This window comes from Taudactylus pleione, unplaced genomic scaffold, assembly GCF_031769625.1.
Source record: "Taudactylus pleione unplaced genomic scaffold, aTauple2 ptg000378l, whole genome shotgun sequence".
Classification (NCBI taxonomy): domain Eukaryota; kingdom Metazoa; phylum Chordata; class Amphibia; order Anura; family Myobatrachidae; genus Taudactylus; species Taudactylus pleione.
In genome coordinates, this window is record NW_028284779.1 from 1,858,595 (window position 1) to 1,871,051 (window position 12,457).

General features: G+C 46.7%; 1 protein-coding gene across 2 annotated transcripts in view; it reads left to right on the top strand.

Annotated features, from left to right (window-relative positions):
- Positions 1 to 12,457, top strand: part of RNF8 (ring finger protein 8) — a 30,721-nt gene that overhangs the window by 15,640 nt on the left and 2,624 nt on the right. The window contains exons 4-7 of one of the 2 annotated variants that reach the window (XM_088445348.1): positions 8,862 to 8,924; positions 9,798 to 9,857; positions 10,104 to 10,199; positions 10,397 to 10,608. In XM_088445348.1, coding sequence (XP_088301474.1) covers positions 8,862 to 8,924; positions 9,798 to 9,857; positions 10,104 to 10,199; positions 10,397 to 10,608 — 431 coding nt within the window. The remainder of the gene's footprint in view (positions 1 to 8,861; positions 8,925 to 9,797; positions 9,858 to 10,103; positions 10,200 to 10,396; positions 10,609 to 12,457) is intronic. The other variant, XM_088445347.1, reaches the window with a different exon arrangement.

The window sequence follows — 12,457 nt, forward strand, 5'->3', positions numbered from 1 at the left end:
GCTAATAGAGGAACCTGACGTATAATGTTACACGGGCAACAGTAAGTGTCAGACTCTCGGTGCTAAAATGCTGCAGCACTCCAAAAGACGTATAAACACTTCGGCCTGTATTCAATTTGGAGCAAAAAGTCATTTTTTTTGCCGATTTCAGTTATCCCCATATTCAATTTCTCCGACTTTTCGCCGGTGCGAAAAGTTTGCGCATTGTAACCAGCGGAAAAGTATCGGCAATGGATGGCCGGCGGAAAAAAGTGCAGAATCGGAGTTTTGGGGTGCAAAATTGTGGCGACCCCCCTAAACCCTTTGTACACCTTCCTTGACACGTCAAAAAAAGGCATAAAAACCCCACGAAAGACACCACAAAAAAGCACTTTAAAAAAGTGGGCAAAAAAATAAAGTGGAGGTACAAATTCCAAAAGTAGTGAAATAGCTTTTGGGGGTGTCTGGTAGAATGGGGGAGGTGTATTTGTGAATGCAGGTACTTGCTGAAGATGCGTTTTTGGCGCTATTTGATACTTTACTTTAGCAACTTTAAAATATGCTTACACCCATTTTCATGTACCCCAAATTTGATGGCACTACTTATTTCCCCCCCCAAAAATTGCTAAAAGCTATTCTTCACCACGGTCACCAAAAACCCCCAAATACCTTCAGCAGGGCTAATCAGGGGTACCCATAGTGAACCCCCTTGTCAGAGCATCTTTTGGTGGTGTCAGGCTGATTTCCCCAAACACGACACGACTTTTTGCCTGTTTGCGTTCCGCCGGGTCCCATTTTCAAATTGAATACGGGGATACGCGGGGACGTGCGCGATACTTTTTTGCACCAGAAACTAGCGATGACGGCGAAAACACCGGCAACTGACTTTTCGCTTCAAATTGAATATGGGCCGAAGGGGTAAATTTACTAAAGTGAGAGTTTTTAGAAGTGGAGATGTTGCCCATAGCAAGCAATCAGATTCTAGCTATTATCTTCTAGAAGGTGCTAGTTAAATGTTAAGTGGAATCTGATTGGTTGCTATGGGCAACATCGCCCCTTCTAAAAACTCTCACTTTTAGTAAATTTACCCCTAAGAGGCAGTGCTAATGAAAAAAAAAAAATGTAACCAAATACAAGAACAGTCGCTCACCAGCTGCACTGACCTTCAGAGGCCAATTGGTGAGCGAGGAGGCCTACATTCCTAGTCTACTACTATTCTCTACGGCTGACCATGACGATAGCCGCCTGTATGAGAAGGGAGCGTAAAGTCCAGTGGAGCTTTAGTGCGAGTTGCAATATTACGATCTCCACGAAAGCCGTGACACAAAGCCATGACACAAAGCTGTGTTTTGCGAGACATTTTAAAAATGGATGGATTAAAAAAAAATTTGAATTTTTTCTTCGTTCCTCCATGGCAGCCTACACCTTGGGAATAGGACCTGTTCCCCCTAGTATAGACAGTAAGTTTTTTCTGTATATAATCCAGCCCCTTCCTCTGGTCCCTTGTCTTTTTATCCTGTCTCCAAGCAGGATAGGGAAGTTTATTTTCTTTTAGTATTGGACTTGCCCATATATTTGCCCAGTGTGCCCTTAGCGTCGCAGCCTGAGGCGGGGTGGTTCCCCAGGGGGACAGCATGAAGGTTGGTCTTTGCAGCGAGGCCGGCAGGAGGGTATACAATCTGGAACCCGGCTGCCTTAATATCGGCAGCCGGCTTCCCGACTGTCACATCCCATCGAGGGATGAAATGCCGGGCGTCTACATGTAGACGCCTGACATTTCCCCGACGCCGGGAGACAGGCGCCCGGCATCCCGATCGAAGGGATGCCGGGCGCCGTGAGCAGACAGCCGCGGGGGGGGGGGGGGGGTTGTTTAGGTTTAGGGCACCCGGGGAGGACTTAGGGTTAGGCACCCCCTTCCCCAGGAGGGTTAGGCTAGGGGAAGGGAGGGTTAGGCACCCCCCCTGGGGGACTTCGGGTTAGGCACCCCCCCTGGGGGACTTCGTGTTAGGCACCCCCCCTGGGGGACTTCGGGTTAGGCACCCCCCCTGGGGGACTTCGGGTTAGGCACCCCCCCTGGGGGACTTCGGGTTAGGCACCCCCCCTGGGGGACTTCGGGTTAGGCACCCCCCCTGGGGGACTTCGGGTTAGGCACCCCCCCTGGGGGACTTCGGGTTAGGCACCCCCCCTGGGGGACTTCGGGTTAGGCACCCCCCCTGGGGGACTTCGGGTTAGGCACCCCCCCTGGGGGACTTCGGGTTAGGCACCCCCCCTGGGGGACTTCGGGTTAGGCACCCCCCCTGGGGGACTTCGGGTTAGGCACCCCCCCTGGGGGACTTCGGGTTAGGCACCCCCCCTGGGGGACTTCGGGTTAGGCACCCCCCCTGGGGGACTTCGGGTTAGGCACCCCCCCTGGGGGACTTCGGGTTAGGCACCCCCCCTGGGGGACTTCGGGTTAGGCACCCCCCCTGGGGGACTTCGGGTTAGGCACCCCCCCTGGGGGACTTCGGGTTAGGCACCCCCCCTGGGGGACTTCGGGTTAGGCACCCCCCCTGGGGGACTTCGGGTTAGGCACCCCCCCTGGGGGACTTCGGGTTAGGCACCCCCCCTGGGGGACTTCGGGTTAGGCACCCCCCCTGGGGGACTTCGGGTTAGGCACCCCCCCTGGGGGACTTCGGGTTAGGCACCCCCCCTGGGGGACTTCGGGTTAGGCACCCCCCCTGGGGGACTTCGGGTTAGGCACCCCCCCTGGGGGACTTCGGGTTAGGCACCCCCCCTGGGGGACTTCGGGTTAGGCACCCCCCCTGGGGGACTTCGGGTTAGGCACCCCCCCTGGGGGACTTAGGTTTAGGCAGTGGGGAAGGGGGGGATTAGGGTTAGGCACCCCTAAGGTGGGTTAGGTTAGTAAATACCTTTGGACGATCGGGATTTCTGGCGCTTTCGGGCTTCCGCTGCCGGAAACTCTGCATCTGTCGGCCAGGCACTGCTGGGAATCGGCCGGCGTTATTTCATGCCGCTTCCGGCAGGAGACCGGAGGAGTGCTGACACCCCCGTGCTTTTGCCCGAGGAAGTCTCCAAAGGTTGGCGGCTCATACATTGTTTGTGCACAGGCGCATGTCACGGACAAAGAAACGCCGGATCAGAAGCCTGTGCGGAGCTGCACAGCGCATGCGCCCGACCTCTCATAGGTCATAGGGCCACAATGGCGCTGCACACCAGAGACGGGTATAATATCTGTTACAGCCGATTTGAGGATTCCGGTATTGAGAGTTGCAGGCGTGCCATAAAATGGACACAGAACCCTCTCCCCAACAACCAAATAGTGCCCATCCGAGGTAAGTCCCTTTAGTGGGCATTTATATGGATTATGCTAGCTCACTATAATGTTAGCGGCGGGGTATTGTTTAGTGTGCCTTTGAAGACTATTAGACCTTAGAAGAAAGGTAAAAACAAAGCATTGAAGATGTCTGTGTGCTGCCTGTGATAACCATTCTTCAACGGATGGTATTCTGTGAGGAGTGTGCTCAGAAAGATCCTACACCTGTGATTGTCCAGCGGCCTTAAGGTGCGTACACACTGGGCGACACCGTAATCGTTCATTAATCGTGCAGTATAATGTCAAAAACGACCAGTGATGCGCGCTCCCGCTGGTCGTTTTCGACGACCATCATCGCCTGAACATGCCGGCCAACTTGCCTATTAACGTCAGGTTGTGCATGTTCGGGGTTATGGAAGGTGCCTGCACTGAACGACATATCGTTCAGTGTAGGTACATTATCCCACGACACAGGAAGATGAACGATTGTACGATTAGAATGTCGTAATCGTACAGTCTTTCCTCTGTCGTCTAGTGTGTACGCACCATAACCAGTTCAGGTGTTAATGGATTGGATAAAAAAAAATCTTCTGTATCTAAAGAAGAGTTTGTCTATGCATATATCTGAGAGATCTGGATCTGTAACTTGGTGATGTTTCTTCTGAATAGTCTATGGAGAGATTCATGAGGATGTGAACTTTTGTGTACTGGTTGAAAACATATATAAACCATGAATTATAAGGGTGTAAGAGCTGTGTAACTCAGTGCACTAATACCCTGCTGCTCTCATGGTGATGTTAGTGGAGACCCTGATATTAACCCATGTAGGTTTTCAATTAAGACAAATGGGGCCTATTCATCATAACTAAAATTTCTCTGGAGGTAATTCGGTTTAGAACTGGCATGGAGTTCTACCTAATTACCGGAGGAATTCATCATTCCTCCTCTCCATAACTATCTATTCCGAAGAGCTGTCATTTTTGCGATGGCAACTTTTCAGGAAATAGTTTTCCCTATTTACTCTACCACAGCTGGAATCTGTGCTGCGCATGCGCTGTTACATCCGTCAAAGCAGCGCATGCGCAGCACTGTCTACAGCTGCGGTAATTCTGTGTGTGTCTCCTCCAACACCCTCCGCTCACCTCCCCCCTGTCCCCCACACCCGCCTCCGAGCCGTCTGCAGTGCTGACACTGTGTGTTCTCCCGGCAGAACACAGTAAAGTTTAGAGAAAAGAAAACGTTCTGCCAGGAGAACACAGTGTCAGATCAGCCCCCGGAGCCAGAGTAGGGACCAGGGAGCGGAGGAGGACCTGCCCACGCTGACACAGGTAAGTGTTACCTACTATACACCGATAGTAACTCCATCAAATTCCGAAAATACATAATTTTTGGAATTTGATGAATAGCCTAATTTCCATATCCCCATGTGGAAACTAACGCAGGCAGACTTAACCAGGAGATAGTGATATCTCCTATGTTAAGTGTGTTCATGAATACTAAAATAACGGTAATTGAGGAAAATGTCCTTATAAACGTTATTTTAGTGTAGATGAATAGGCACCAGAATGGCAGAATCTAAATAAAAGGCTAAATATTTTTAATCCTGTTGAAAGTATGTATCCTATTTAGGATGGTGATTTGCTTAATTGCACATTACCTAAGTGGATGCTGCAATTGCAGTGTTAATGACAACAACTATGCCATTGGGGGATGGGACAGCAGATACAGATACCATGGATAAGGATGGAAAATGTGTTTAAAACAAAAACTAAATTTTTCCACTGTAGTATCCCTGAAGTCAGGTGTACCTATGGCTCCTTTTCTGGGGCAATAAGACAAATTTGCATACAGATATATTGAAGATATGATGCCAAAAATACGTCTTTGAGAAACATAGAGATAATGCAGAAAGCCATTGTATATTGTGTGAAGCATCCTTGGATACTGTGACGTATGCAGCAAGATCTATGGCTACATAGATAGTAGCAAAGAGATCTAGGGTTTACGATCCTGGATGGCTGATGTGAAGTAAAAGTGACCGCAGTTGGTGTAGTGGTTGGCATTGCTGCCTCACATCCCTGGGGTCATGAGTTCAATTCCTGACCATTTTAGCTGTGTGGGGTTTATATGTTCTCCACCCCCCATAAAAACGTTGGTTACTCTGAACTTACGAAGGTTCCTTTCCATTGGGAAATAAATTAGATTCACTAATACATAAAGTGATGGGAGGTAAATCAGGTTGATTATCTCAGGTTAAGCGGAATAGATGCCCCCAGGACATACAGACCGGTATCGTCGGTACAATCAAAGGTTTATTCAGGAGTTACCAGACAATCCTTTCGGCAGAATTCGGAGGATTCAATCCTAAACAGCAATGACTACTGTAGAAGGCCTGTTAGAGATAGCAGTAGGAAGAAGATCAATACAGTTCGCAAGTCAATTGATTCACTATATTCAAGACAGATGGGTATTGGATGTGGTATCCAACGGATATCGAATAGAGTTCAAAAAGGAACCAGAAATAGACAAAATTGTACTATCAAGAATGCCAATTACAAAGTGGGAAAGACGACCGTGGAAGCCAGTTTAACTAAATAAATCAGCCTTCAAGCAGTAAACCAGTGCTAATTCTATAAAGGAAAACCCGGTTTCTATTCACCTCTTTCAGGTTAAAAAAATAAATAAATCAGGCGAATTCAGGATCATTCTGGATCTAAGAGAACTAAACAAATATATTAATTCAAACAAGAAAGTGTCATATGGAAACGTTAGTCTATTCTAGCAGGCATTGCTAGAAATTTCTGATACTACTATTCCCATCCCAGTGAACAAAAATTATCTTTTTAAGTCTAAGATTCTGTGTAGCAGGAAGACATTCCCAGTTCATGTCTTCCCTTCTGTTTAGCGACTTGACCAGGGGTTTTCACCAAGGTGTTAGTAACTGTGATGGCGCACCAAAGAGCTCAGGGGATTATGATCTGGCCTTATCTAGATGGCATATTGATCTCCAGAAGGATGGAAGATACAGTACGAGACACGACCAGCCCTACAATGTCTGCAGATGTTGGCCTGAGTTATGAATTGGGGCAAGTGTTGTCAGAGTCCAGGTCAGACAATCCTATTTATAGGGGTTCTAATAAATACCCAGATGTACACGGTCAGTCTCTCAGAAGACAGATTTATAAAGATACAGAATATGGTCAATCTCATACAGAACCACAGCAGGTTTCGACTCCGTACAGGATTAAGACTGCTTGGCAGGGTCTCGTCAGTCATAGATGTAGTTCCTTGGTGGCACATGAGAAGTCTACAGTGGGACATTCTAAATTCATTAAAAAAAAGCCTCTTTATTATCATATATGATTGAGATCAGACACAAAAGAATCGCTAGACTGGTGAGTGATTCTGAAAACAGATCAGCGTTATTGCTTCAACCACAATACCTAAGTTTTGACGACAGATGCAAGTCAGTCAGGATGTATCACAACAGATGACACTAGGTTGATGGACGCTACAGGGAAAGTTATTTTCTTCAAATCAAAGATAGATGCGAGCGGTATGGAAGGTGATGCAGGACTTCCATGACCACCTAAGAGGAATTCTCAGACAACATGACGGTGAGAACATACATAAATCGTCAAGGTGGTACCAGGAGTTAGGTCCTCATGAAATGATTTCAAAAATCATGAATTGGGTGGAAAAGTACTTACACTCCCTTTCAGCACTCCATGTGGGGGTCCCCAGTATTTAGCGCAACCAGCACTGGACTCTGTGCCGGTTCTGGAAATACAGGGGAAAATAATGACTATGGTTCCCCTGTAAATTCCAGAACCAGCACCGAACTGTTTCTAGCGGGGGAGGGGGGGGGGGGGGTAATGCCACAGCCAGGAGAACCATTACACCGAGTCCCCCGGCCAAAGCATTACCCCTGACCGCTAGTCAGCCCAGGGCGGGGATCCCTGGAGAGTTGGGGTCCCTTTCTCCAGGGCACCCTAGGCTGGTAGCCCGAGGCTATCCCCGGCACCCCGGAGTGGTTGGTGCTGGGTTGATTATATGAAGTGTGGTGTAATTGATAATATTAAAAATATTGTCTCTTGCTGTGGAATTACAGGTCCCATCAAGCCTCCCCTGCACGCTGGTACTTTGAGAACCACAAGTACCAGCATGCAGTGCATTTCGGGCCCGCTGGTACCTGTAGTTTCACAGCAAAATAAATATTTAAAAAAACAACAGAACACACACACCATTGAAAGTTTATTAAAACATACATGTACACTCACCTATCTCACATACTCACCTATGTATCACTGAAGCCATTCATGTCCTCTTCTCATTCAAGTAGCATCCACGAGTACCTGTAAAAAAAAAAAAATATCCATACTTACCTCCTCCTATGTGTGGATCACGTCCTCTTCGTTCCATGTAGGCATCCAGGGTCTTGGCAAAACAAAAAAAAATGCAATTACCCGGACTACCAAACACCGTACCGTACTTCCCGAATGATGGCTCAGCTGCGGGATTTCACTATAGAAATCCCGGTACTGAGAGCTCTCATTTGCTGAGAGAGGCGATTGACCTCAATGGTGGGAACCGTTCATTGGCTGAGACTCGGAAGGCTCGTCTCTCTCAGCCAATGAACACTCAGCAGCGGGATTGCTATAGTGAAATTCCGCCACTTTTTAAACGATTTGTCGTTCCAATCGATCGAAAACTGACATTGTTTTAAAAAATTGTACCGCGTGTGTGTGTGGGGGTGGGGGGGGGCTTTACTCTCTCTATAGTAGCCTCTTGAGTGACAGCTGGCATCATGCTGAATGGACAGCTGGCATCATGCTGAATGGACAGCTGGCATCACGCTGAATGGGCCCTCATTCAGCATGTTTATCATTAGGTGCAGTCGCAAGGACAATAATCTTAGTCGCCGTGGTGACCTGTGTTTGTGGAGCCTCGTCTAACATCATATTAAACAATATTTATAGTAGAAATGCAGGTAGTGTGGTATACTGTGAACACGAGATCACTGAGCCACTTCATGGGTAAGATTCATGATCAGCTGGCTACTAATGAACTGGTAAAGGCTACTGTATATTCTTGTGCAGTTGGCTACCTCCTCCATGTGTGAGGCAGCCCAAGCGATGGGTCGTCATTTACAATAGACACACGGAAATAATAACAGGTATAGCACGCCTTTAATTCAGAATACAGTATATTTGTAGAGTCGTTTCCTTAGCTTTTATATAATGCCCCCAGGGCATTACAGAGAATGTTATTATTCACGTCAGTCCCTGTACCACAGGAGCTTACAGTTTATATTCCCTACCACATGAACACACAGGTTAGGGTTAAAGTTGTCAGAAGCCAATTATCCTACCAATGTGTTATTTGTACTGTGGGAGAATGCCCACACAAACAGGATGAGAACATATAAACTCCACACAGTAACCCATGGCCCCAGCACTGTGAATTTCCTTCCGCCAATTGTCTGGGATTCTCTATAACCGTTTGTTATGTCACAAACAACTGGTTTTGTGTGATAATTGGCCTCCTCATGTCTTTCTGGTGTTTGCAGGACGAATCCGTACTGGCAGAAGATAAGGATCTGAAGGAGCAGCTGGCACAGACGTTTCAGGAGGTAATGCGTCAGGGCATGGGCCCCGCTGGTGTCCTGTGTTAGTGCAGTCTGAGCGGCTACACTGAGGACATAGGTTAGCGCATGTAGCCAAAAACTATCTTCTCTGTGGACCTGGATAGTTCAAAGGAAACCTGTGTTCAGTTCTAGAGCCACCTACACACCCACTATAAATCCAATTAATATTAATGGAGGATTGAGATATTTAGGTCTCTGTACGTTAAAGGACACTCAGATATTTATGGGATAATGGACTCTGCAGCCTCTGTGCTTTGGAGGACTCTGCATAATCCATACTTTGGAGGACACCGATATTTAGGGGAGAGAGGTCCCTGCATGATCCATATATTGGAGGACACCGATATTTAGGGGAGAGAGGACCCTGCATGATCCATACATTGGAGGACACTGATATTTAGGGGAGAGAGGACCCTGCATGATCCATACGTTAGAGGACACAGATATTTAGGGGAGAGAGTGTGTATTGAAGGATAAAGTGATGTACAGATATTTAGGGGAGATATGTATATCAGAGCAATATGTTTACAAACTCCAGTCCTCAGGGACCTCTAACCATGCATGTTTTCCAGATCTCCTCACTATCAAAAGTGAAATAATTAGCACCACCTGTTGATATTTAAAAATATGTCAACCAGTAATGAATACACCCTGTGCACCAACTAGTTACTAGGAAATCTGGAAAACGTGCACTGGTAGGACTGGAGTTGGGGAAAAACACTGTATTAGGGGACATAGGACAGTGCAGTCCCCGTATATTGGAGGACACTGAGATATTTGGGGGAGAGGGTGCTCTGTCCCTGCCTTGGAGCTGTATTGAGGTGTCAGAGAAGTGACGGTGACTTTCTGTATTCACAGCACTCTTTGCTCATGGATGAGATAATTCAGGCCAAGAATAAGGAGATCCAGGAAACACAGGTACTGTATGGTGTGTGTGTTTATAAACGCCGTATATAAATTATAATGTCCATGTATGCTTTTATGTAAAGCCCTCGTGTAGATGTATACAGAAATCTGGGAAAGCTACAGACATCCCTGTAAATTGTCAGCCATTTTTAATTTGTGTCGCTATGAGCAACAGCAAAGGTCAATAGACTGATCCCCGAATAGCATTTTCTATTAGACAGAAACGTGTGATCTGTATGTTGTGTGTCCCCTTTGCAGAAAGTGGAGGCCCAGAGACAGGAGGTTCTCATTCACATGAACGACGTCCTGGACAACGAGCTGCAGTGCATCATCTGCTCGGAACATTTCATAGAGGTGAGGAGCATGACAGGAGAGCGGGAGTCCGCTAAGGAACCTGGGTGGGTGAAACATTTTGAGCTGTGTGTTTGGGTGATCGCTTTGCCTATTGTAGTAAAGGTCTGTGATGTCGTCAACCTGTGGGCTTATATTTACAACTTTGTTTAAATTATTCTTTCATTGCGTTTCTCTGTCCCCCCATTAACCCTTTGCAGGCCGTCACCCTGAACTGCGCTCACAGCTTCTGCTCCTACTGCATCCAGTCGTGGCGGAAGAGGAAGGACGAGTGTCCCATCTGCCGGCAGGAGATAACGTCTCAGACGCGTTCCCTCGTCCTGGACAACTGCATCGACCGCATGGTGGACAAGTTGAGCCCGGACATGAAGGACCGGAGGCTGGCCCTGATACTAGAGCGTAAAGGTGAGAGGTGGGTGACCACTTCCTCAGACTTCTATTCATTAGCACCCAGCATAGGACCACAGTGTGCTCAGTAAGCGGCAGATCAGTCCACAGGCGGGGAGAGAACATAGGTCCAGTTCCTGAGCTGCCATTGGGTATATATTGTGCCGACATGGTGTATGCTCTCCCCAGGAGGAGGGAGCAGTGGGGGGCTTATTCATTGTAGGTCACACAGCAATGACCCTTCCTCTGTATATTTTCTGACTATAATGCGCTTGTCCAGGGCTCAAACCATAATTCTTTTATATTGAACATTTTATCTATTAAATGGATATTTCATGTACTCTTTCTCCCCCCCCAGTATAATAATATCCAAAACTAAGTGCATATTCATTATCCTTCCAGAAATGTTCTTTATCATTAATTACCTAGTAATTACTTCCGCTCTCAGCCTACGGAGGTGCAAGCCGAAAAATAATCCTCATCTGCTGCCTCGGGGCTGAATCCGCGGTAAAGTATCGTGACGTCATTTCGCTAGTCGGAAAGTTTCCGCCGTATTCAGTGGTTGCAACTTTTCGCGTACGTGGAAAGTCGATGCACTGTAATAAGCAAAAAAAGTTTTGCCTATGAATACCCGGGGTGCAAAGATGCAGAAACCACTCTGCACCCTTTGGACAGACCCCCAAAGGATAACTCTAAATAACGCAAAAAAAAAAAAACACACCCCAAAAAAGCACTTTGAAAATGTGGACAAAAAAAGTTCAAACTGGGGGTACAAACTCCAAAACTAGCGACATAGACTTTTGGGGGGGTCTACAAGTATGGGGGAGGTATTTCTTTTTTATTGCAGGTGTCTGCTGAAGGTGCGGTTTTTTTGCAGCACTTTAAAACTTCACTTTAGCGATTTTTAACAATACGCACCCATTTTCAAGTACCTCAAATTTGACCGGACTACTTATTTTCACCAAAAAATACTGCTTAATGCTATTCTTCACCACTTTTGCAAAGCCGCTATTTTTGAGCAATTGCCAGCACTTAAGTACCCCAAATAGCTTCAGTAGGGCTAATCGGGGACATCTACATTGATCCACAATGTTACTGCACCTTTTGGGGGGGTGTCAGGCTGATTTCCCCAATTCCGCCTACACTTTTCGCCTGTTAGAATTTCGCCGGGGCGCATTTTCGCGTCGTTTGGAATTGAATACAGCGAATAGCGGGGGCGTGCACAATAAGTTTCCGTGGCTAAAACACACGAAGTCTGCAAAAAGTGCGGCATGCGAAAAAGTATCGCTGGTGCGAAACTAATTGAATACTGCCCTTCGTTTTAGAGTTAGTAATTGGTGAAAAGGAGTCCTCATTTAGAGCAGATTGAGATTTTAATTAATTATTGGCCCCTAATGGTTCCTACATACAGAGTATAGTTATAAACATGGGTGCGCAAGGGATCATCGACAGTCTTTCCACTTCTGTTTTTCATTTCCTAACCTGTATAAAGAAACAGAATTGAGCTATAGGCACATGGTCGCTGTGTGATAGTGGTTATTCTTACCTTTCACCACTAGAGGCCGCTGTCTTCATGCATCACATGCGTTGCTAGTTCCTAGTAAATAACCTGCTTGGCTGCATTTACAGCATTTTTGGCTCAGGTTCCCACTGTGTGTAGGGTGACAGCTGCTGTTTGCTCTTCGAGCTGTGAAGCAATAGGAAAAGCTACAGTTAAGCCCCACTGAAAGAGCAATTTGTTTCCTGTTACATAGACCAGAAAACATGCAAATAACAAATATACATATTGATACGCTTATAAAACTTCTAATTAGAAGAAAATGTCCAGGGAATGTTTCTGAGGTCTTTAATATTGGGTAAAAGAAAATGCTCTT